The following is a 26181-nucleotide window of genomic DNA, read 5'->3' as shown; positions in this document are numbered from 1 at the left end:
TGAGAAATTTATAAATCTTTATTTGTTATAACAATTTGAACGCTGGTGATCGGGCTACCAATAAATAGTAAAACAAGAGAGGTATATATTGATAATACTGCAGAAGTAGGAATGGATTGGGAAGGTGACCAGACCACCATACAGGACTCTCATTGACTTATGATAATTACTTTAGGGTTACTGTCTTGTCAATGACAATGGACACTACATCTGGATCAGCATCATAAGACATTTTATGATCTGATAGATGTCATCCTCACATACCTTCCCATACCCACCACTCATCAAGTTCCCTATACAAGAGCCATGAACTCCCAAGAGCATCTCTCACTCTGAAGGTGGCCCACATTTTCCCTTGTGTATGTATTTCTTGCTTCCCCAAATAAAATATTTGTTTATGTCTCTGACTAGAGCTGAAATTATTTTACATGATGTAAACCAAAGACAATGCTGGTCCTGTTTTGGGTTCTCCTCTCTCCCCCACTGGGAACTCCTTGAACCCTTCTCAGAACCATGACAACTATGCTCCCAATTCTATAGGCCTCTTTGCAATTGTTATATCTTGGTTTTAAGATGAGCCCAATTTACCACTTAGTGTTTATATTCTGATTCCTAAAAGATCCTGGATGAGCCACCACATTGGTAACCAATTTGCTGAAAAGTCTTAACTGAATAGGGACAGAACTAAAAGTGGTTTTAATTTTTGCATCATATGCCTACTGTGGTGCTTTTGCAACTCCCTTTTTTGTTCTTTGTTATATGATGGGGACAATTCACTTTATCTTAGTCCAATTTGATACTTTTATTTTTGGTGGCACTGGGGATGGAATCCAGGGACCTTCTACCTCCGGGCTACACTCCCAGACCTATTTTATATTTTATTTGCAAACAGGGTCACCTTAAGTTGCTGAGAGCCTCACTAATTAGTTGAGGCTGGCTTCGAACCTGTGCGATCCTCCTGTCTCAGCCTCCCAAGCATGGGGATTACAAGTGTGCACCACCACACCCGACAATTTTATATGCTTTTTTGGTTATATTTTTGTTTTGGAACAGTTTCATTCCAATTATTTAAGACTCAATACTGTTCAACTAAAAATGTCTGTATAAAAACTCATCTTGTTACATAAATAAGCAAAATAATCACAAATGCCAAGAAGTCCTCCAAATAAAATATGTAAAAAGCTGAATAAAATATGTTTAGGTGAGCTAGATAATTATCGAGTTAAGATTAGGTAGTCTGTCTGGGAGTGTTGGTCCATGTCTGTGATTCCAGAGCTCTTGGAAGGCTAAAGAGAATCACAAGTTGAGGCCAGCCTGGGAAACTTATAACCTGTCTCAAAATAAAAAATAAAAAGGGCTGGGGGTATAGCTCAGTGGGATTGTGCTCCTGGGTTCAATCCCAGCAACACACACATGTGGGTAGTATTATGGGCCTTTTCATGAGAATGATAATACTTAAGGTATCTAACTGAAACACACAATAGCCAATAACTAATGTGATGTAGATTGGAAATATAAATGATCTGTGGCATATTTTGATTTCTTAACCAAGACTTATGTGCATTAAAATATCATTTGAAAAGTAAAGATTCACAGTTTGATGGAAGATTATTTTCAATATCCATTAATAATATGTTATGGCTTAGATATAGAATGTCCTCTGGAAGATTGGTGTCCATAGGTGATACAAAAGACATTTCACAAAAAAGAAATTGAAATGGCCAAAAAATGCATGAAAAAATGCTCAACACCATTAGCAATCAGAGAGATGCAAATCAAAACTACCCTGAGATTTCACCTAACTCCAACTAGAATGGCAATCATTCAAAACACAAACAACAGCAAATGCTTCTGAGGATGTAGAAAAGTGGGAACTCTAATACATTGTTGGTGGGATTGCAAATTAGGGCAACCAATTTGGAAAACAGAAGAATGGGAGCGAACTTACCATATGATCCAGCAATACCACTTCTGGGTATCTACCCAAAAGAAAGGAATCCAAAATATCAAACTAATGCATGTGTATCTATGTTCATAGCTGCACAATTCGCCATTGCCAGACTATGGAACCAGCCAAGATGTCCATCAGCAGAGAATGAGACATGTGGAATATTGAGAATATTAAGGAACTAACTTCATAAAGAGTAAGGATATAGGGAGGATTATCCCAAGAGGACAACAAGGTGCAAGAGTAAGGAAAAGGAAATGGCATATAAATTGATCATAGTACCTTGAATCATAGCCAAAAAGGAGAAGAATATTGTGAAATGAGGTAAAAGTTGCAGCTGGGACTCCAACTGCAGGCCCTTGAAAGTCTAATGGAAAGAGCTCAGATTGTTCCTGAAATCCAGTGGGAGAAAAAAGTTTAAAGTGGGGATCTCTCATGGGATTCAATTGTGAACTTTCAAGCTTTTTTCATTTGCATAAAAATAAAGCCAGATGTCACTCCATTGCCATTATTTCTGTAATGGGTTTTCTGGAGATATAAAATTAGAAGGTCAAGCATCATATCTGAAATGCTTGGGAAGTTTTTCAGATTTGGGGACATTTGCATAGATTTTTACCAGATGGGCATTCAACTAATGTGATTTCAAAAGTACATTTTGATTTGAGATTTTCAGATTAAGGATGCTTAACCTGTAGCTGCAGTTTTTGTTAAGGTCAAGATCTGTGGTTTAAATTTAATCGCTCCCCCTTTTTGACTTTTCAGCTGCCAAAGAAAGTGAACAATGAAGCCTCCATTTCTTCTGATCCTTGTGGTCTGTTCTGTGGTCAGCACAAATTTGAAAATGGTGTCAAAGAGAAATTCTGGTAAGTTGCTAGCAACTTCTATTTGGTCAGAATGCTTGGCTTTTGTGAGTATTCAGAGGGCATCTGTGCCTTTATCTAGGACTATTTTAAACAGAAGCACTTGTATTCCAGCTATACTGGAAAGTAGCCAAAATAAAAATGAGGTTTTAGCCTACCACTGAGAAAATGTTGGGATACCAGTGGAATTTTGTTACACTTCAGTGACCAGTATACTCTCAGAGGACAACAAAATGTTAAAGGCCTACTTAGAGTTGGTTACATTTGCTAGTGAATAAACACCTAGGAGCAAACATTTACAAACTAGCAGATAGGAAACCTTTAAAATATACACCCTTTGCCTCCTAATAGAGTGTGCCGCAACATAGTTTAAACGAAAGCTTTTGACAAATATCAGTGAGGTTTAGTTCTTCATATTTGTACCAAATCCCTAGTAGGCAGAGGTTTAAAGCCTATGTGTCCAAAAATATTAGCTAATTGCTGCCTGAAGAGAAATTTATTGAATATGGTGGTCTGGCAGAAAGCCATTATTGTACTAAGAGATTAGTGGTAGCCAGTAGATATCCCAATCAAAGCTTAATCATTGTTTAATAAAACCTGGATGTTTATGTCTTTCACTTTTGATTATATATGGTAGCTATAATTGCAAACTCTTCATAAGATTTTGAGAATTGACTTTCTATCTGCGATTATTCCAGTAAGACATTTAGGAATATATTACTATGTAGAAACAGAAGATTATGCTATGTCTTTTTACTGGTTTCTGATTCAGTTATTTCCCAGGATTAAATGTATACACTCTCTCATTAAATATAAAATTCAGACTGTAAAGTACAAATGCTTTATTTTTCAAAGCAGTAATGCTGAGTGGGGCTTGGAGTTTGGATAATGTTTGTTTTCTGAGGTAAGAACACTTGATAGTTAAAATAGCTAGCAGTGTTGCTCTTCAACTGAAAGTATATTAATAAGTCATTAACAAAAGTGTCATAGGTTATAACACAGAGGAAATAATGCTGAAGAAAAAATCCTGGAATAGTAAAGGTAGGGCAATATATCGACTGTCTTCATATAGACTCATGTATTTCAATCACTTTAGTATAAATGTTGCTCTCTTTCAGCTGTACTTGGGTGCAGGATTTTACCTATCATCTTTGCAGCTTGGTGTAGCATTCATGGCTGCTTTTCCTTGCCTTACTTTTCAGGTCACATATTCACTTTTGGTCTTGGTTCAGATTGATTGTTGCTGAAATAAAATGCTTGGAGAGATAACTTACTAGCAAATATAATCTGTTGGACCAGATCCCATTTTCTTTACCTGGTTATATCATAATGTCTGTAGCACAGTCTGAAAGGAAAAAATGAGTTGAGGGTTTCAGAAGCCAGTTATTGCTGGGCATGATGGTGCACGCTTATAATCCCAGCATTTGGGAGGCTGAGACAGGAGGATTGCATATCAAGGACAGTCTCAGCTACTTAGTGAGGTCCTCTGCAACTCAGTTGGACCATGTTTCAAAATAAAGAATAAAAATAAGGCAGGGGGTGTAGCTTGGAGGTTAAATGTTCCTGGGTTAAATCCCCAGACTTGCAAAAAAGTTATTTAAAAAGTCATCTAATACCATGGTAGTTTAACTCCTGTAAAATCCAAATGAAAAAGCCAAAAAATGAGGTACTGTCTTGGTATTCTGTCACATTTTGGCTTGCATATTAATTCTGAGGATAAAGGCTATTAAAACACACACACAGGCACACACTTAGAAAATGTTGTCTTTGATAAACAGGTGTCATTCAGAGTTCAAAATTTTAATCTTTTGCCCCTTTATTTTACTAGTTAAATATAAGTCTGTGGTTTACTAGGGGATCTTTGCTTTTTTTCTTAAAGGGGACAAGTGCAGTTAGCTTTATTGAAGAAACATTATAAAAAGATACTTCACTTAAAGTGTTTCAATGGTTTTTGTCTTCTGTCTTTGCTTCCTTTGCCTCACCACCCAGGAGAATAACAGTTATGGTGTCAGAACAAAACTTTTGCAGGCCTAAGCAGTGGAAGTGGGTTGAAAGCATAATCTTTTCCTTTTATTTCTTCCTGCTTCTATTTTTGTCATATATGGATTAAACAGAAAATATTAATAGTTGGCATTGGTTTGTATTTCCCTAAGTGGTTTTTGTTTGTATGTTTATTATGTCACAATACAAAATATTGGACCTGGGATGAATAAAAGACATCCTAAGTTGATCATAGCTGATTAAAATGGGGGAGGGTACTTTGGAGTCGTTTTTAACATTTTTACCCTGTTTAGCCAACTCCATTATAATCCTCTTCTTCAGCCCTACACTTCTGTTAATAATATTTTACATAGAAATTTTACATAAAAAGTAGGAATATTTACACTCTAATTGTAATAGTCCTATTTGAGTTGCCTTATCTTTGGAAGTGTATTAAAAATTCCTTGACAAATCTGTAGTGCAAAGTTTTGCTTCATGTCATTTGGGAGATGCTTTGCCCTTTGCTAATTAAAGGGATCAGGGTTCAAGCTCATATAGTTGCGCTTCATGGAATTATCAGCGGAACTCAGAGCTTCTATTTTTCTCTTTTATTCCCTTCCCCCAAGTGAAAAATGAAGAATGATTGTACTCTTTATTCATTAGTATTTATGACCATTTGGTGCCAGATGTTAAGCCAGTTTTAATGATTTCTGTACAGTTCACTGTAGACAGGGATCCCTTTCACTGAAATCCCTATAAATACTGATGCCAAGGACTTTCTTTTGTGCCAGATGACCAAGGGACGAAACTTTATTCTGTACTTGACAAGTCAGGCAAAGGACCTAACGATTGCAGTATCTTCTTGTTTTTTGTGTGATACTGGGGATTAAAGCCAGGGGCAATTTGCCTCCAAGCTTCACTCTCATCTTTTTATTCTGTATTTTTGAAGCAGGGTCTCACTAAGTTGTGGAGAGCCTCGCTGAATAGCTGAGGCTAGCTGCAAATCTGTGATCCTCCTGTCTCGGCTTCCCATGTACTGGGATTACAAGAATGTGCCACCACTTCCAGCTGTAGTTACAACTTTTTTCTCTTCTCTGGTGCTGAGGATTGAACCCAGGCCCTCGTGGTATGCTAGGCAAGAGCTCTACCACCAGTTAAACTCTCAATATCACAAGTTCATCTAAAATTTTATTCTTGCCACATATTGAAGCATATCTCTTGGTTTGTGGTAGTATATAGATTTTAGAAATACCAGCACAGTCTAGGGGAGGAGGGAGAGGGAGGATCAATGAAGGAATCATTTCCACTGACATTATGTATATATGGGAATACCAACATCAATCTCAATATCGTACATGGGGAAGAGGAGTAGGGAGGGAGCTTCACACACACCAGGTGCTGTGTGCATGCATGTTACTATCACTATGAAATATATGGGAAGAGTATACTGCACCAATAAAACTATGAAGAAAAGAAATGACATCACAGCCTAAGTTTCTGTGTAATACATATTGACACTGGGCAAACTCAAACATCAGTCCTGGATTAAGAAACGGGAAAGATAGATCTGAGACTGCACCTAGGGTCTGGATACAGTAGCCAAACATCACAGAATATAGTTTTAAGGATTGTAGCTGATTGGCCAAGTGTGTTTATTGTCATTTTTACAAGATATGAATGATATTCATCAGTATGCTTTCTCTATATTTAGGACTACATATATAAAAGCTATTTATTTTTGCATTATCAGCTTTTATTTTTATGGGTGCATTGTAATTTTACACATTATATTGGGGTACAGAGTGTTAGAAAAATAATGCACACACTTGTTGCTTTCCCCACTGCCTCCCGTCCCACCCTCATTCCACAAGTCTTTGAGATTGAGATTGGTAATTTTGTGTATGTTCATAGCATTATTTCTGTTATTGCATTCTTTTTAAATTTTTAATTGGTGCATTATAGTCATGCATTTTAATGATGTACAAGTTGATAGAGGCATACATGCAAACATCACCCAATTAGCCCTTACCCAATTCCTCCCTCATTTCCTCAAAGCCATTTAGAAAGTCTGCTCTATTAAAAATAGATTTACTTTTATGTCAGGAAATTGGCTAATATGTTGAAAAAGGTCAATGATAGAAATACCCATTTATTTTTCTAGTAGAGGACACATGTACCTAAAACTAATTTTAAGAGGATGAATGGATGGATCCAGGTGTGATGGATCCCAAGACTTGAGAGGTTGAGACAGGAAGATCACAGTTGGTAGCCAGCCTCAGCAACTTAGCAAGACCCTCAGAAACCTAGTGAGATCCTGTTTCAAAATAAAAAATGAAGCCAGGTGTGGTGGCGCACACTTGTAATCACTGCACTTGGGAGGCAGAGACAGGAGGATCGTGCAGGTTCGAAGCCAGCTGTGCTGATTTAAGAGACCCTGTTTCCAAAAATAAAAAAAGTATAAAATAGGTCTGGGAATTTAGCCTGGAGGTAGAATGGCTTCCAGGAACCCCAGTACCCCCCCTGACACACAAATAAAAAATAAAAAATGAAGTAAGGCTGGGTATAGCTCAGAGGTAGAATTATCCTGAGTTCAACCCCCAGTACCACACAACAAAATAATAGGATCTCCCTCAAGAAGATGTCACTCAAGATCTTCTATTTAGCTATTTTTCCTACTGAAAAACTATGTTCCCAAAGTATATATGGCCGTTATTATTTGGAGCATTAAACTCTGACTTCTGCTGCTATTGCTATATAAAAATGTGAGCTGTGTTGCTATGTAGTTGTTGGCATCTGGCTCTCCACGCTTAGATCTTTGGATAAGGGAAGGCATCCATTTTATGAGAAGGGTGTGTTTACTTCTGAACTGAAATGGTGTCATTTTGCAGTCAGTTCATCTGAAGGATAATCATAGCAAATAACTTCTCAGTGATCTGCTATTGTTGTTACTGAGCAATACTGTTACTGAGGAGGGCAAGAGGCCCTGCCAGGCCTGCTCCACAAATGGTCTGAGTAAATTTGGTAAGAAAATAGGTGTCATTTAAAGCCAGCTTTGAAGGAAGATAAAAGAAACTTGCCTTCCTGCCTTCTCTACCTTCTAAGAACTCAAAGGCAAGGTAAATTTTTTCTTATAGAAGAGACTGCAAATGGAATATATATATCTATCTATCCATGTTTAGGGAGCCTGGTAACCTGCGGGTCTCAGCCAGGTTTTAGCTTTTTTGGTGCTTATCATGGCAGGAGGGGTGGCCTTCAGGTTTTACTCTCAGCAAGAGAATCTACAGGATGTAGAAAAACATGTTTTCTGAAAGTTGTCAACTTTAGAATGTGTCTGTTGATTTTAGAAAGAATTTGTCAATTTTAGGAGGAGGTGATTTCATTGGGAAGAAAATTGCAAAGCTACCAAAATAATCTGGATGAGTTAGAAAAATGTGGTTCCTAGTGGTAAAAAGGAGGCAAAAACATGTTGGCATACTGTGGGAACATAGAGATAAATTTTGGATTGACTTTCATAGAATCATCCAATTCCATTGAATGAGAGAATGACTACTTGAGGCTTTGGTTTATATGTTTATAGAATTGTGGCATCTTCTGATTGTTCATGTCTGGGCAGCATTTTTTTTTCTCACTAGAAATTATCACCTGTAGAATTTGTGCTAGAGGGAGACCATAAAGGCAGAATAGGTTATGTGAGCCAGCATTTCTGGAGCAAGCTAGTCTCTCAAAACATTTCCAAGTACATACAAAAAAAACTTACCTTGTGAAATAGACTGGTACATAATTAAAATAAAATACCTTGCTTTAAATTTTTCAAAAGGGAGACAATAAGAAATTTTGTTTTCAAATGCTGGTTAGAAGTTATGTTGCTATAAGGATATTCATACTGTGTGCTTATCTGTGGATCGCAAAATGATTAGAAGATCAAGGTGATTGCGATTGAATAATGGGCTAAGATCAAGGAGAAAAAATCTTTCCCATTATCTGTCTAATTGATAGGGGCAATCTGACTCTTGGTACTTGGGTACTTTTATCTCTTTATTAGTGATTTTTATGAAGGTATTGTATCTTTGAAGGAAGAAAATGTAGTGGAAGGATTGGCTGAGGCACTGGAAGTGTTATAGGACAGAGTTTGGAGTATAAAACAAAATTTAATTCAGCACTTGGGAGGCTGAGAAAGGAGGATTGCAGGCTCAAGACCATCCTCAGCAATTTAATGAGATCTAGCTTAAAAATAAAAACAAAAGGCTTGCGAGTGTAGCTAGTAGGTAGAATACCTTCTGGATTCAATTCTTAGTTATAGGTAAGTAAGTAAGTAAATAAGTCAAAGCTTAGAGTAAGTAGGGACTAAGCAGGCTAAACCATATTAGTCATTATTAACATGTGGCCTAAATTGAGTTGAATGAAACACTTATCAAAGAAGATGAAGGGGAAATGTACTTAGAATCCTTAGTTATTAGGTTCTATGTGGCCAGAGGTGTAGATTATTAAACTCTTACTGTATGAGCAGCATTCTACTAGTCCTGGGGGTGGGAGAGGAAGGAAAATAAAAATTCCCTTGTTCAAAACTGTTTAATATCATTGGGGTAAATGAATGGGTAATCAAATTATGAGAACCTAGTTGAATACTATATAGCTACTAATATTTAGACCATATCTGTAAATATAAAAATAAATGTAAAAATATATGCAAACTAATATTAGGTATAAAAGCATAACATAATGGTTTTAAAATATGCATTTATTCTAATCAAACTTGAAAGAATTTGGAGTGATGTTTTTCATTTACAATTAAATGGGCTTTTTCTACAGAGGTGCTTAAATATATCAAATATAAGAGATCTAGTTAACTGGAAGGAAATATTCCTACTGCGGAGGCCTTGCATATGTAACACTTGGAGAATAACACAAGAAAGTTTGATTCAATATTAAATGTGCACATGACCCTAAAGATAGGGGAGTTAGGCAAAGGGAGAGTCAATCGTGGAATTCTGTGGAAGATGAGGTACTTGAGACAAGTTTAGAACTGTGGTGGGCTGCAATGAGGGAGGAATACTGTCAAAGAGTCAAGGGCACAGTGTAGGTGAAAAGGTAGAGACAGCAGTGATAAGGCATTTTTGGCCAGGGAGAGATGTATATTAGTAAAGTGAAAAGCAGGTGAAGCAGGCTAGGCCAGCCAAGCTATATGACAGAGGCTCCAGAACATTGGTTAGAACAGTATAAGTTAGGAATAGATTTTATTTTTCAGTAGACAAGTGATAAATGATGACTTTTGTTGGTCATCTGGAGACTTAACTGCAACAGGTAGCCAGACAAAGGAAAGAGAAGTCTAAAATGATTTTCGTGGGAGACACCAACATTTGACTTGGTTTTACTGTAAGACAAACAGAAATGAATCTTTCTTTTTTTAGAAGGGGCAACATTTCAAGCCTACAAAAAAGTGATAAGAACCGTACAATGGTCACTCATATACTCTTCACGTATATTTGCCAGTTGTTTGCTGAGTGTTTTTTTTTTTATTATGAATTGGTACTGATTTTTGTTAAATGCTTTTTCTGAATCTATTAAGATGCTAAAATTTCCCCTTTATTGTTTTAATATAGTGAATTTACATTATTTCAAATGTTGAGCCAGTCCAACTTTAAAGAAATAAATATAATTGGGTACTGTGGCACATGGGTGTTGGGAGGCTAAGACTGGAGGATTTGAGCAACTTGGTGAGACCCTGTTTCAAAATAAAAATAAAAAGGGCTGGGGATGTATCTCAGAAGTAGAATGTCCCTTGGTTTAATCCCCAGTACACACACACACACACACACACACACACACACACACACACACACACAAATGAGCCTTTCTTAGTCATGATATATTATTAATCTTATATATGGCTGAATTTATTCTTCTGTTTGTTAAAGATTCTTGCAACACTATTCATGAGTACATTGTCCTGTTTTTTTTGTAATTGTTTCATTAGGTTTCATGACAGGATTATCTTGACTTCATAACATGACTTATGAAGCATTCTTGCTACCTTTATTTTCTTAAAGGATGTGATTTCTTCCTGAAATGTTTGATAATATTAACATCTGAAATAATCTCGACAATGAAGAGGAAACCTCAGCATAGCTGAAATGGAAGGGTAGGAGAGGAAAAAGGCTGAGGTAGATTAATGGAGGAGCTACTTCCAAATATGTGTAAAAGTATGAATGTAGCATGGTCAACCTGGACACTCACTGTTGTGAGGGGGAAGTGGAAGTGGGGGAGGGAGAGGGCACCAAGCACAGTCTGAATGTATACCATTTTCAACATGATCCACATAAAAATAAAAATAAAAATTAGGGCTTTGATTTCTTTAATATATACAGGGTTATAAAGATTTTCTCAAGTTGGATCTCATAAAGATTTTCTGTTCTTGAGTTAGATCTCATAATTTGTGCTTGTGTAAGGGATTTATTTTATCTAGGTTTTAAAAATTATATGACATTCATCTAATATCTTTTTAATATCTCTAAGACCTAAAATGTTTCCTCTTTAATTCCTTTTCTCTTGATTTTTTTTTCTCTTGATTAGTCTTTGTGATTTAGGGATTTATCAAGCTTATTAATCTTTTTAAGAACTAGCTTTTGACTCAATTTTCTCTGTTTCTCACTTTGGATTTAATTTATTCTTTTTTTCTAGTTTATTTTTGTATGTGCAGTACTGGGGATTGAACTCATGAACATTGCACCTTTGAGCTACACTCCCAGATCTTTTTATTTTGAAACAGGATTTTGCAAAGTGTGAAGGGCCTTGATAAGTTCCTGAAGCTGGCCTCAAGCCTTTAATCTTCCTGTTTCAGCCTTCCAAATACTGGGATTATGGGTGTGCACCACTACATTTGTTTTCTTCTGGTTTCTTAAGGTGGACTTTTACATTTTAAACCTTTCTTTACTAATAGAGACATGTGACGCTACAACTTTCTCTCTTGGTACTACTAGCAGTGAACCAGAAATTTTGATAGTGTTGTCATCATTATGTAGTTCAAAACACTTTCTAATTTCCCTTGTGATTTCTTCATAGAACTAGAGTTAAGTATAATTATGTTATTTAATTTCTAAATGTTTAATAATTTCATGCTTTTTAATTTTTAACATACATGAACCATAAAAATGGTATTATTAATGGGGTACCATGTGATATTTCTCAGTACATATATAAATGGTAAATGTTTAAGTCAGGTTAATTATTTCTGTCTCCTAAAATATTTATCATTTTTATGGTGAAAACCTTCAATATTTTTCTTTTATCCTTAAATATGAATTACATTATTAATATATTCTTTTATTATGTCTAATTTAATTCCATTGTATAAATGTCAGAAAACATACACTGTAAGATTTCAGTCTTTTGAAATTTATTGAGATTTATGTCTGAGACCATGTCCCCTATTTCCAGGCACAGTGGTGCACATCTCTAATTCCAGTACTGGGGAGGCTGAAACAGGAGGATGCCTAGTTTGAAGATAACCTGGACAACTTAGGGAGACCCTGTATCAAAATAAAAGATACAAGATGCTGGGAGTATAGCTCAGAAGTAGAGTATTCCTGGGTTCAATCATCGGTATCACAGAAAAATGACCCCTATTGATGAATATTCCATATGAATGTGTGAATTGTACTGTCATGCTCAGTATGAATCTATAGGGTGAAGGTGGTTGATAATTTTTGTATGTTCTATATTCTTACTGATTCTTGATACTTGTTCAGTCAGTGAAAGATGATTATTAATATATCTAAATATAATTATGATTTTGTCTAATGCTCTCGTTACCTCTGTCAATTTAGCTTCACTAATTTTATTTTTTTATTTTTATTTTGGTGGTACTGGGGTTCCTAGAAACCCTTCTACCTCCGGACTACACTCCCAGACCTATTTTATATATTTTTAAATTTGGAAACAGTCTCTTAAGCCAGCGCTGCTGGCTTTGAACCTGCGCGATCCTCTTGTCTCTGCCTCCAAAGTGCAGGGATTACAAGCGTGTACCACCACACCCGGCTATTTAGCTTCACTAATTTTAAAGCTGTTGTTAGTTGTGTATGTTTAGAACTGTTTTGTCTTCACAATTACCTTCTTTGTCTCCTGTAATATTACTTGTTTTGAATTTCACTTTGCTCATGTTAATGTATCTGTTCTTGCCGACTTATGCTTATTATTTTTATGGTATTTTTTGTTCTTTTACTCTCAACCTACTTATACTTGTAAATGTAAAGTGCAACTTTTGTAGACTGCACATTATTGAGTTTTACTTTCTATGTAGTTTGACAGTTTGTCTTTTATTTATTTATTTTGGTGGTACTGGGGTTCCTGGAAGCCCTTCTTCGTCTGGCTACACTCCCACGGGCTACACTCCCAGACCTATTTTTATACTTTTTTATGTGGAAACAGGGTCTCTTAAGCCAGCGCCTCTGGCTTCGAACTGCGCGATCCTCCTGCTCTGCTTCCCAAACGCGGGGATTACAAGCGTGCGCCACCACGCCCGGCGACAGTTTGTCTTTTAGATAAAGTATATAGTCCATTTACCAAGAATATAACTCTTGGTATGTTTGGACTTAAGTCTATAATATGACTAGGTGTTTTCCATTTGTCACTACTTTTTCTGTTGTCATTGTCATTGTTTACTCATTGCTCTATTTCTGTCTTATTTGGGGCGAACCAAATAATTTTTAGTATTCTCCTGGCATTTTATCTATAACTCTGTTATATTTAATAGATCCTTAAGAACAGGGGTTACAAACCATGACCTTCAGGCCACATCTAGGCTATTTTTATAAATAAAATATTATTGGGGAACAGTCATATATTTGTTTGCCTATTATCTATGGCTGCTTTTGTTCTACAATGGTGGATGTAAATAGTTGCCACAAAGACTGTGGCCTACAGAGCCTAGAATATTTACTCTCTGGTCAATTACAGAAAAAAAATTCTCTCCAGCTCTAGGACTGATTATGTGCATCTTTAACGTTACAAAGTCCATCCAGAGTCGATGCTATACCCCTGCATACTTCACATTGTGGCTATTGTATTTGCTACTTCCTTGTCCTGATTATTACTTCATGTCTTCTTACTTCTTACATCTCATGTCACAATGTACCTCACAGTGTAATTCTGTTTAAGTAGTGCTTCATGTTTTTGTTGTCATATCTTGTACATGTATAATGAAAATCCCTTCCATTGTCATTATATTTGCTTTAGACAATTTTTGTGTTCTAGGTAATCATGAAAAGTAGAAAACATTAGCTTTTATATTTTCCATGTGTTTATTGTTACTTGCACACCATTTACTTCCTGATAATTTTGAATTTACATTTGGTTTATTCTTCTTTCTCAGCTTGTAGAACATCCTTTACTATTTCTTATAGCACAGAAATGCTGGAGATAAATTCTATGTTTTTGTTTATGTGAAAGTGTCTTTATTTTGCCCTGAATTTTGTGGGTTACTTGCATGAATATAGAGTGCTAGATTAACAGTTTTATTCTCTAAACATATCATTATATCATTTTCTGGCCTCTTTTGTTTCTGAGGAGAAGCCAGTGGTCAATCTTATCATTGTTTCTCGGTATGTTATATAACCTTTACCCTGGGTGTTTTTGAGATTTGATTTTCAGATTATTTACTCTCACATGGTTGCTATTTTCTTTGTATTTGTCATACTTAGGGGAAGGTGATACTCTTGAATATTTAACTTGACATTTCTAATCAACTTTGAAAAATAATTATCTTTCAAATATTTTCTGACTTATTATCAAACTCCTCTTCTTCAATTCCTAAGACAATTATGTTTGGTTATTTTATATTAACTTACAGGTCCTGAAATTCTGTTCATTTTACTTCAATTATTTTCTTTCTGTTTGGGATTGGAAAGTTTCTATTGATCTGTTTTCAAGATCACTGACTTCTTTTTCTACCATCTTTTATAAACTCATCCACTGAAATTTCCATTTTAGCTACACTTATCAGTTTTAGAATTTCCATTGCATCTTGTTACATTTGCTGTTTTTGTTGATATTTATTATCGGGTCACTTATTCACTCATAAATCTATATGATTTTTCATGTCTTACAACATATTTTTATTCTTTGAATATATTTATTAGCTGACTTACATTCTCTACTATATTCCAACATCTGGATTGGTGCTTTCTTTCCTTTTTTTGATTGTTTTTTCCTTGATATAAATTACTTTTTTTGTCCATATCAAGTGATTATTTTATTGTGTACTAGAATTTGTTGATCATATACTATAGGCACTATAGGGCTACTAGATTATATTGTGTTTCTATAAAGGATATTGGTGTCTGTTATAGTAGCAGTTCTACTGATCTAAAACTTTTGGAGGTTTTTTTTTTTTTTTTTTTTTTTTTTGGTACTGGGAATTGAACTCCGGGGCATTCTACCACTGAACTATAATCCTAACCCTATTTTATTTATTTTTATTTTGAAGCAGAGTCTTGATAAGTTGCTGAGGGTCTTGCAAGTTGCTGTGGAGCTTGGTTTTAAACTTTGTTAAAATCTGTGAAAAACATAAATCAGAGCCGGGCATGGTGGCGCACGCTTGTCATCCCAGCATTCAGGAGGCTGAGACCGAAGGAGGATCGCGGTTCACAGACAGCCTCAGCTACTTAGTGTGGCCCTTTGCAACTCAGTGAGACCCGGTTTCAAAATAAAGAATAAAAAATAGGGCAGGCGGTGTAGCCCGGAGGTCAAATGCCCCTGGGTTCCATCCCCAGACCCACACACACACACACACACAAAAATCAACCTAAATCATCTTCCAATCACCTATAACTTAGTGAGGTTCAACCTCTAACTTTTCCTCTCCTGTATCTTGCCAGGGCTTAGTTTTAGACTTTACTATGAAGACTCTACCATAGGCCCTATTTTATGGCATGTTTCTTTCTCCTAAGACAGGACCTTTCTGGAGTCCTAGCTGGATGTGTAGATGTTAGTAAGGTGTTCTTTAACACTGCTTGTCTTTTTTAGAGTGTGTGTGTGTGTGTGTGTGTGTGTGTGTGTGTGTGTGTATGGTACGGTACTGGAGATTGAACCCAGGGGCATTCTATCTCCAACCTATAACCTCAGCTCTTTTTAGTTTTTAATTTGAAATAGGGTCTTAGCTAATAATTTGCCAAGTGTCTGAGCACATAAGGCTGGCCTCGAACCTGTGATTCTCCTCTCTTAAACCTCCCAAATACTGAGATTATAGGCATGTACCATCACCCCTGCAACACTTCTTACCTTTTAATATCGCTGTATCATTATTAACCCTGTAGTAGTCACTCCCTGATAATAAACTTTGGTAGTTTTGCTCTTAGTGTGATTAGTCCAGTCCTCAGTCAGGTACTCATGGAAAACTCCTACATAGATATCATGGGATCCCTTCTGTGAAATTCCATTTGTCATAGCTTCCAGCTGTTTTAGCGGCCTTGAACTTTGAACTCTGTAACTTCAGCTCAGTGGGACAACTGAGCTCTGTTAGGACTCTGACTTACCATGCTATAATTGGGGAATTAGACTCAAGTAGAAAGCCTGAGTTTCTTGGGAGGATTACTATATGAACTGATCTTTTCTCTGAGACCACAGAGGCTAAAAACAGTTGCTTCATATATTTTATCCACTTTCATTGTTGATTACTGTGGAAAATCTGGTTTTGTTCCAATTATTTCCTTTTAGTTGGAACTAGAAGTTTTCCTGTTACTAACCCCTTAATTCCCCATCACTATTTGAACTCTCTTTTGCTTAGTGTGTAAACATGAGCTAAGTTTACCTGGGTACTGATTCCTTTCAGAAACCACTTTTTAGCTATAATTTCATTTAGATGACTTCAGCTCAAATCTAATATCATAGAGTTCTCCCTCAACTTTTACCATTTTATGTTTTTGTGTCTTTTCCCCTAACACGAGAACTCCCATTTTCATCAATACCAATGTACTTTCTTGTTTTATCCTTTAAGTTATACAAAGTAAGTTTCAGAATGAGTGCACCAATACCTCTACCAACAACAGACTTTACTAAAGAAAGTGTTAGATATTTCACAATTATTTTTTCCTTAAGGTTCATTCCACTAAAGCTATTTAGTCAGTGCGGTGCGTACAAAAGTTGCTTGAATTTGGATATATATATATATATGTATATTAATGATATATTTAATCTAAATTGTATTTTCAAACTTGGAATCATACTGTTGTCCAATTTGATTTGTTACTTCACATTATAATGACATAAGCTCTTTATCTAGCTCATGCATTTAAATATTGTATGGTATTCCGTGGTTTGAACTTTAAAATTTTATCTGTGCTTTGTTTATGTTCTGTTTTTAGAAACTCTCCTTAGGTTTTGCTGTTCTAAAACAGTACTGCAAGAAGCACCCTATTACATGATCTTAGTGATCTGGGAGAGCAAATGTCACAGAGTTGGGCATGTGCCTATAATCCCAGTATTGAGGAGGCTGAGACAAAAGGACTGCAAGTTTGAGCACAGGCTCAGCAACCTAGTGAGCCCCTGTTTCAAACCAAAAGATAAAAAGGGCTGGGGGTGTAGCTCTGCGGTAAAATGCCCATGGGTTCAGTCCCCTTTACCACACACACACAAAGAGAAATAAATAAATGTTTTGGTAGGATAAATTCTTATAAGTGGAAATATTAGAGAATGAAATCAGCAAAGCAAACCATATAGAGTGGCAATCTCTGTCTGTTCCATTCATTTAATAAGAATGGTAGAGAAGAGAATGGAAGTTAATCATTTTGGTTATTATATACCATCAATAATATCTGATATGATTAAAATATGGAAGCCTTTTATGACACTGGTTCTCTTTAAATAGAAACATGTAGATAATTAGCTTAATTAAAGTAGTTAATGAATTTAAAAGTTGGGAAGTCTGAAAGTAATTCCACGTGGGGATCCTGTGCAGCTCTGTAGCATAATTTGAATATAGGAGTTATCAGGCTTGCTATTATGTTAAAAATGAGCAAAAATTAAGAATATTTGAGCCTTCTATTAATTTAGATGTTGGGATTTTACCCCTCCAAAAGAACAGCCGAGAACTGCAATGAATAGGCTCCTTTCTACACTGTTGTTTCAAAATGAAAGGATATTGTATTTGCTAGGGTGGAGAGGAGCTTTGAATGCCTATTATTTCTGCTAGGGTGAGTTTCTATCATAACCCAACTCATGTAGGCATGTCAGGCTAGAGTGCATCTCTTGTGGCTCTGCTGACTTCTACAGGTGTAATTTGCCCTAAACGAAATACGTGCTCTGCAAAAGTACACCCTTAATGCCTACTGAGTTTTGGCCCTGGGGAAAGCTGACACCCAGAGATTTGTTAAAATATGCATGACACCCCCAGTCCATCAGAGAAATACTGCATATGTAGTTTAAAACTTTTGTTCATATTCTGATTCTTGTCCTAGTTTTTGCTTCCATATATTTATTTAAAACCATCATAGAGAATCAGATAATTTGTGAGGATTGTACCGGGCTTGTTCTTCTCTGAAAGAAATGCTTTGACATTTAATGACCTTCCCCCAGGCTAAGAGGCAGGCCCTGCTTCTCTCTGTGGGTGTGACTTAGAACTGTATTGTAAGTATGCTCTCCCTAAATGGCTACAGACAAGAAACACATGGTTTTAAGAGTTTCTCATTAAACCCTTGAGATGACTGACATGTAGTTGGCATCACTTCTTTGTGCAGAAATAAGATTGCACAAACCTAAATTCTGCTAAGGGATATCACAAAAACATGGCATTTATTAATTCACCAAATATACAGGCAGACTATGTAAGAAGTCTTCTGCTGCACACCTCCATGTGACTCAGAAATAGGCAAGACTTGCTTTCTGCTCCTAAGGAATTCAGTGAATCAAAGGGGAAGGAAAAAAAACTAACATGTACTGTGTGCTACTATTTGCTAGGCACTTTAAACCCATTGTCTCCTCATGTGAAAGTGCTGAGGTAGACAGGTCCTATTCTTATTTTATAGATAGGGAAACTGAAGCTTAGGGCAGCAAAATACTTGGACCATTTCAACATGGTTTAGTAAGTGGCAGAGCCAGGATTTAAAGCCAGCTTTAGCTGATTCCAGAGTCCTGCTTAAGTACTCTGCCATGTTGCATCTTTCTGTGACCCTCAGTAGGCTCATTTTGTACCATGTTGCACACTCAGTAGGCTCATTTTGTACCATGTTGCACCCTTAGTAGGCTCATTTTGTAGATGAGATTTTTGAAGCTCAGAGAGGGTGAGTTTATCTTAGGTCTTCAGCTATTAAGTAAAAAACCCAGATGTCAGATCATTGACCGATTCCAAAACTGATGCTCTTAATCACTATACCATGGATACAGCTTATTTGTAAGCACGTAAAAAGGTATACAGCAAGAGTCCAATGAGAGGCATAAATATAGTTCAGATGAAGGACATATTTCCAGCTGAGAGTGATGGTGATTAGGGAAGGCTTCATGAGAGAGGTGTCCTTTGACACTGTGAAGGCTGGGCTGGAAAAAATGAAGGGAGACACAGTATTCTGAACGGAGGGAATAGCTGAAGCAAATATATAGATGTGTAAAGTGCAGGCTATTTTTGAGTACTAAGTAGCCCAGACTGAAGGATAGTATAGAATTCAACTAGTTAGGAAACATATTTGCACAGAAACAAGTAGCTAGACAGATGGTGTGCTAAATATCTTTCCTTTTTTGAAACTATAGAAAATACATTGAGAACTGAAAAAGGAAATGTGGGTCGAGGTGCCTCAGATTGGAAAGCAGGGGGCACGGTTGGTGAGACAGCCTAGTCCTGGGCTAGTGCTTCTATTCACATGCTTTTCATTTTAGGAAAGGTTCAATCACAGCTTTATTTTCAACTCTGAAAATGTATTTTGAATAAAAGAAGTTACTAAGTAAAGCATCTCTCTGTTATAAATCAGAATAAAGCTTATTTCCCTGTATTCTTTAATCCTCGGCTTCGGGGAATTAGTGATTTAAAAGAATAGGAACATGTTTCTGGCTTTAATATTACCAGCAGGTGGCACTATAACACATTCCTTCTATAGCTCTGCTGTAGCATTTTACCTTCCTGTGGTTGTCTGAATATAGAAGGAGTAATAGCTTATATAGTCACCATGGCATGGTAGTCTAATGTCTGCATATGTCTACTAAGCACCCTTAACCTTCTGCATGATTTTCTAGTTTTTAAAAGCTAAATCACTTAGGTTCTCGCTGAACTACTTCTGGATCTTTCCATTTGTCTTTAAGAAGGTGACTGAGGCATAGCTATAGTTACTTTTCAAGCAGTTCTTAAAAAATTCAGAGGCTGAAGGCATGGAAAAATTAGGAGGTAGGCAGATTTTTACCTTTGGCACTTCCCCCAGCCACACTGTTTTGAACAGCCTTGCTTCTTTCTTGGCACTGTGCTCTCACCAAGCCTGAACAGCATCCAAATAATTCACAATTTTCTTGACCTTTACTCAGAAATTTCTTTTTTCTCTAATAGGCCATAGATAGCTTCATCTTAAAGACATTCCACACTAATACGTTGGGACAGTATTGCACATTTGGTGCCACTGAACAAAGCTCCTTTGTTTTTGACTCAGTTCTTTTGTTCAAGTGACAACACTATTTTACTATTCATATCTTTCCAAGGACTTTTTTTCAGTCTCTGTTACTATGATAGTTTTTTTCCCCCTAGCCCTTAACAGTTTAATTTCTCCAGCATTTTCTCCTTGATTCTCCTTTAAAAAACATTCTATATTCTAGATTCCCTTGGCATTAACTGTCCGCCCTATCAGTATATATCTATGTTTAGTAATCAACTAGGGAGCTTTTAAAACATACTCTTGTACAAATCCCACTCTCAGAGTTACTGGTTTATTTGAGCTTATCTGGGGCCAGAGATCAGAAGGATTAAAAAAAATGTGGTACTGAGGTTTGGACCCAGGAGTGTTCTACCTCTGAGCTATATCTTTGGCCCTATCTTATGTTATTTTGTTTTCAAACAGCGTATTTCTGGGTTGCTGCAAGTCTTGCTAAATTGCTAAGACTGGCCTTGAACCTTCAATTCTCCTGTCTTAGCCTCCTAAGTATTGGGATTACAGGCATGTACCATCATGCCTGGCTGCAGTAGAATTTTTGTTTAATTCCCAGGTAATTCTCATGTACAGCAAAGGATGAGAACACTTGACCTTTTGATCCAGCAGTCCAGCCATCATGCCTCTCCTAAGTTACATGCACTACTTTTCTGCCAGTTATCTTCACTTTACTTTCCCATAGGTATTTTGAACGCAATGTATTCAAAAGTAAATTTTTAATCTCCTCCTTTCACATTCCACCCATGTTGTGTTATGATTTTTGGTCAAAATGACATTATTCTAGTTTATCCAGGATATGTAGTGTGACCGTCAAATCTTTCCTAAATTCTCGTATCTAGTGATCACCAAATGTTGCTATTTTGAATTCTAAAACAGTTTCCATATCTACTTCACTCTGCTGCTAAACTAGGTCAGTCTTTTACTCTTCTAGAGATTGCTCAAGCCTTCAACCTGGTCTTCCAGCCTTTAGCTTCCAGTCCCTACTATACTCCTGATCATTTCTATCATAATACTTAAAGACAGTGTTTTAGCAATTTGAAAGCATGTATCCAGTCATCTAGTAAGCATTCTCAGATCACCTACTTTGTACAAGACTTTCTTATTTTTTTCGGTACTGAAGATGGAACCCAGGGACATCCTACCTCCGAGCTACACCCCCAGCCCTATATTTTATTCCTTATTTTGAAACAGGGTCTCACTGGGTTGCAAAGGGCCTCACTAAGTAGCTGAGGCTGTCCTTGAACTGCAATCCTCCTGTCTCAGTCTCCCAAATGCTGGGATTACAAGTTGCACCACTATGTTCAGCTGTGTAAGACATTTTTCTATGAAACAAAACTCCTTTTTTTTTTTGCAGCACTGGGGATGGAACCCAGGGCATTCTACCTCTGAGCTACAGCCCCTGCCCTAATTTTTATTCTTTATTTTGAAACAAGGTCTCACTGAGTTGCAAAAGCCCTCACTAAGTAGCTGAGGCTGTCTGCAAACCGTGATCCTCCTGTCTCAGCCTCCCAAATACTGGGACTACCGGAATGTGCCACCATGCCTGGCTTCCTTTGGTTTCTGACTGCACATAAAATAAGGTTGAAATGCCGGGCGTGGTGGCGTACACTTGTAATCCCCGCACTTGGGAGGCGGAGACAGGAGGATCGCGCAGGTTCAAAGTCAGGCATGCTGGCTTAAGAGACCCTGTTTCCAAAAATAAAAAAAAGTATAAAATAGGTCTGCGAGTGTAGCCTAGAGGTAGAAAGGCTTCCAGAAACCCCAGTACCACAACAACAAAAAAAATAATGTTGAAATACTTAGTGGCATACAATCTGTATCATATAAGATCCTAATCAGTTTACCCCTTAATTCATTTATTCATTGAATAATGAAATATTCAACACCCTGCAATATACTAGGCAAGTGCTAATTTTCATGTGAATGTAAAATATATAACTGAGTTTATATGTGTGTATATTGTTTTGGTTAGATATAGAATGTCCCCTAAAAGCTCATGTATTAATGTTCAGAGTTTATGCAATTAAGTCATGAGGACTGCAATCTCATCAGTGGATAAATCTCTTGTAATGGATGGGTGATAACCTAGGCAGATGGGATATGATTGAAGAAGGTGGGTTTCTGTGGTGTGGCCTTAGGGACTGCGCTTTTTTGCTTTAAATCTCCTTGCTTGTTTGTTCCCTGTGTCTTTTGTAATTTGAGAGCAGAGTCTTTGTTCTCTCTGTCTCTGATTTTTTCTACCATGACCTGAGTTCTGAAGACCTTGGCTTCACATGAAGTGAACCCCAAAATCTTCCAAACTGTGAGAAAATAAGACTTTTGTTCTCTAAGTTGTGTGGTCAGGGTTTTTGTATTATGGCAGTGAAGGTGTTGATGGACCCACATATGTATACATACATACCTACATACCTACCTACATACATACATACAGTATATGTGGAGGGAGTGGGAAGTGGGTTGGAAATTTGGGGAGGGATCACCAAATGGTGAGCCCATAAGAAAAAGATGTTAGGTAAAAATGCATTTGCTATTTACTACAAATAACCTTCAGAACATCAGAGCTTAGCAGTACATTATAGTACAGTGTGGAGAATTGATGGTTCCCCTCCTCCCAGTAGCATGTCTGGCTGAGAGGTGTGCTTGCTGCCACTGCCCAGCATAATGTGAAAGTATCATGCCACATTTTGCTAGCCAAGAAAAAGGGTCAACATTCAAAATTTGAAGTGTAGTTTCTGCCAAATACATATTGCTTTTGTGCTGAAAAATCCTAAATTGAATTATCCTAAGTTGAGGGCTATCTGTATTTACACATATAATCCATTTTGGCCTCAGGCTTCTCAGCCTTATTTCTGTGTACATCTCATAGACAAGTCATCTTATGTTGTTTATCATTCTGAAAAACAATGGTTCACTTTCTCAGCTCTGTGCATTTTCTGTGTTGCTTTTCTTCACTTATAAATCACATCCCACCTTTTCCACCTTTTGATATAACTCATCTGTGAAGACCATTTCCATCAGTATTTTCTCTGTGTAGCTTTGCTTGAATTGCCTTTGATGATCCACCCCTTTCAGGCAAGGATCAATTGTCTTTCGCCTGTGTTCTTATAGTACTATTTGTACTTCTATATTGGAGCTGGTCAGATTGTGATTTAGTTATTGGTATGTCTTTTCCACCATTGATAGAAGCTTTTGAAAGAGAAAATAGTATTTTGAATTCTCTGTATCCAGTACACTGTCTTGTACATAGTACTTGATGGACAAGTGTTTATTAGATGATTAAGTGCTTATAGATTGCTGGCACACTTGCTGACTTGAGGGGCAGAACAATTAGGGTAGAAAATTGTTGAGCAACCTGGAATTGCTAAGCATTCCACCTATCACAGTTTGAAGTTATGGCCAGAGTAAAGCTTCCCTGTTCTTAGGTTTTGCTATCTCAAAAAAGAGGACCTCTGAAACATCATCCTAATTTTCAGAGGCCATATCCACATGGACTTTATAGTTGATAATGAACTTGTAATGTGTTATCCATAGCAGCTCAATGGCTTGGCTTATTTATGTATGACTTGTGTGGTAGGATGAACTAGCTAATAACAGAGAACAAGAGAGAGCAAGTGAGATTTGTAGGCTGGGAGAAGGTGGGCCAATCGCTTTCTTCTTATTTTTCTTAAGAAGTACTATCCATGTGGTCTGGAGTTACAGAAAAAGCTGCAAGAAAATGCTGTGTACATGAACAGCCAATATCCCTTTCTGCAATAGAAACCATGGGATCTAATGTTTAAACTTCTGCCTTTGTTTTAAAATATTAGACAAAACTAAACTACAGTGGCAGAATTGGCAATGTACAGGTATTAAGCCCTCTGTAGAGTGAACATTTGTAACACTCTTTCTCCTTTCTGAGCATACTCAGTGGAATATCAGTGTATGGAGCTGAACTCCCCAACTGTCAGGAGAGTTGGAGGGTTCAGTTTTGTCATCATGCTGCTGTATCAGCCATGTCTAAGTCAGCCTTTTTTTTTTTTTTTTTTTTGGTGGTTCTGGGGTTCCTGGAAGTCCTTCTTCCTCCGGGCTACACTCCCAGACCTATTTTATATTTTTGAAACAGGGTCTCTTACGCCAGCACGGCTGGCTTCGAACCTGCACGATCCTCCTGTCTCCGCCTCCCAAGCGCGGGGATTACAAGCGTGCGCCACCACGCCCGGCTAAGTCAGCCTTTTTAAAAGCCTCTGCCTGTCATCCTTCCTTTCACTTTTCAAGTCAAAGTCTCCCAGCTTTTGGAGCTATTCCTCAGTCATTCCAATTTCTCCTTTAATATCATATTCCAGACCTCTTTTACAAATTCTTCCATTTTATTCAATCTTAGGTATAATTCTCAATTTTTTGTGTGTTTTGTCTTACTGCTGCTTGACCAAAACTGTTGGTACAAATTTCAGTTTACCTGAGATTGATTCTTTTCCTTCTGAATACTGAGAACTAAAGACCTGAGCATTGTACCATTGAACTAAAGCCATACCCCTTTTTACTTTCTATTTTAAAACAGGGTATTGCTAAGTTGCTGAAGCTGGCCTTGAATCTGTGAACCTCCTGTCTCAGCCTCCCACGTATTGTGATTATAGGCAGCTGCTACCATGCCTGGCTAATTTACTTTAATAGCTGATCAAATGAGTGAGCAGATATCTAAAATATGATTTTGAGCTTAAAAAATTCTACCTTAGACCTTGATTAGATATCAAATGTTTTAAAAATTAAAACTATATAACAAAGGCTCCTTAGCATATTTTTTTTTCAAATTCACTATCCAGCAATGGTATCTTTATCCCTTCCTTTTCTGGTCATTCTTTTAAGTGCTGGAGAATGCCCTTGAATGACACTAAACTGTGGTTCATCTATTCATCCTGTTGATTAGAAAAATGAACAGGAAACACAGCACTTCTGGTGAATGTCATGCCAACGGTGTTACATAAAAACTTCTTTAGGGGTTTTGACAATCTGTTTTCAGAATGATATTTGTTTTGGAAATTCTCAAGTCTGAAAAGGGCCTTTCCAGTTCCTCTTAGAAGGTCTGAAATCTCCCAGGCATAGTGGTGCACACCTGTGATCCCTGTGCTTGGGTAGCTGAGACAGGAGAATCAAAGGTTCAAGGACAATGTGCTGTCACTTAATGAGACCCTGTTTCAAAATAAAAATAATGAAAAGAGCTGGATAATATAACTCAGTGGTAGAACGCCTCTGAGTTTAATCCCCAGTACCACCAACAAAAAAAGAGGAGTTTTGAAATCCAACCTTACTGTTTTGAGGCTCCAGCCTTTAGGCTTACTTCTCCTGCATACCAGAACAATCTCCATGTCCTGAATAATATCACCTTTATCTTTTTAAATGTGGTTTTAGCAATTTTATCCCTGTACTTCCTTGAATTTTATGATCAAGCTTGCCATACTCTGACCTCTCACAGTTTTTATTCGAAGTGACTTATATCATCAGACTTCTTGGATGCTTTCCCTCATGTTTCCTTGGTGCCCTTTTTGTTGCTTTTAGTAAGGGCTTTGACTGCCATTTTTACATTCTTGATTATGTATGCTACTTTGAATGTCCATTTGGGAAGGCAAGAAACCAGGAGTGATATTTTGCATTACTTTGCATAAAATTAACATGTTGATTTTATATAAACCCATAGGTTATGGATTAATTTACATAAACCTGGCATTCAGGAAGCTCAACCTTTACCTTGTCAAAGAAAATGAAATAATTCAGGGCAACTGAAACTAAGTATATTCAAACCCTCAGA

At 37.0% G+C, this 26181-nt stretch overlaps 1 protein-coding gene across 1 annotated transcript in view; it reads left to right on the top strand.

Annotated features, from left to right (window-relative positions):
- Positions 1–2729: 2729 nt before the first annotated feature.
- Positions 2730–26181, top strand: part of IL1RAPL2 (interleukin 1 receptor accessory protein like 2) — a gene marked incomplete at both ends in the record, with an annotated part of 1085952 nt that continues 1062500 nt past the window's right edge. The window contains one exon of the mRNA XM_080718785.1: positions 2730–2811. Coding sequence (XP_080574911.1) covers positions 2730–2811 — 82 coding nt within the window. The remainder of the gene's footprint in view (positions 2812–26181) is intronic.

Source organism: Muscardinus avellanarius (genome assembly GCF_963383645.1).
Source record: "Muscardinus avellanarius genome assembly, chromosome: X".
Lineage (NCBI taxonomy): Eukaryota > Metazoa > Chordata > Mammalia > Rodentia > Gliridae > Muscardinus > Muscardinus avellanarius.
Note: the sequence above shows the minus strand (reverse complement) of the source record. Positions and strands in the feature narration are given on the sequence as shown.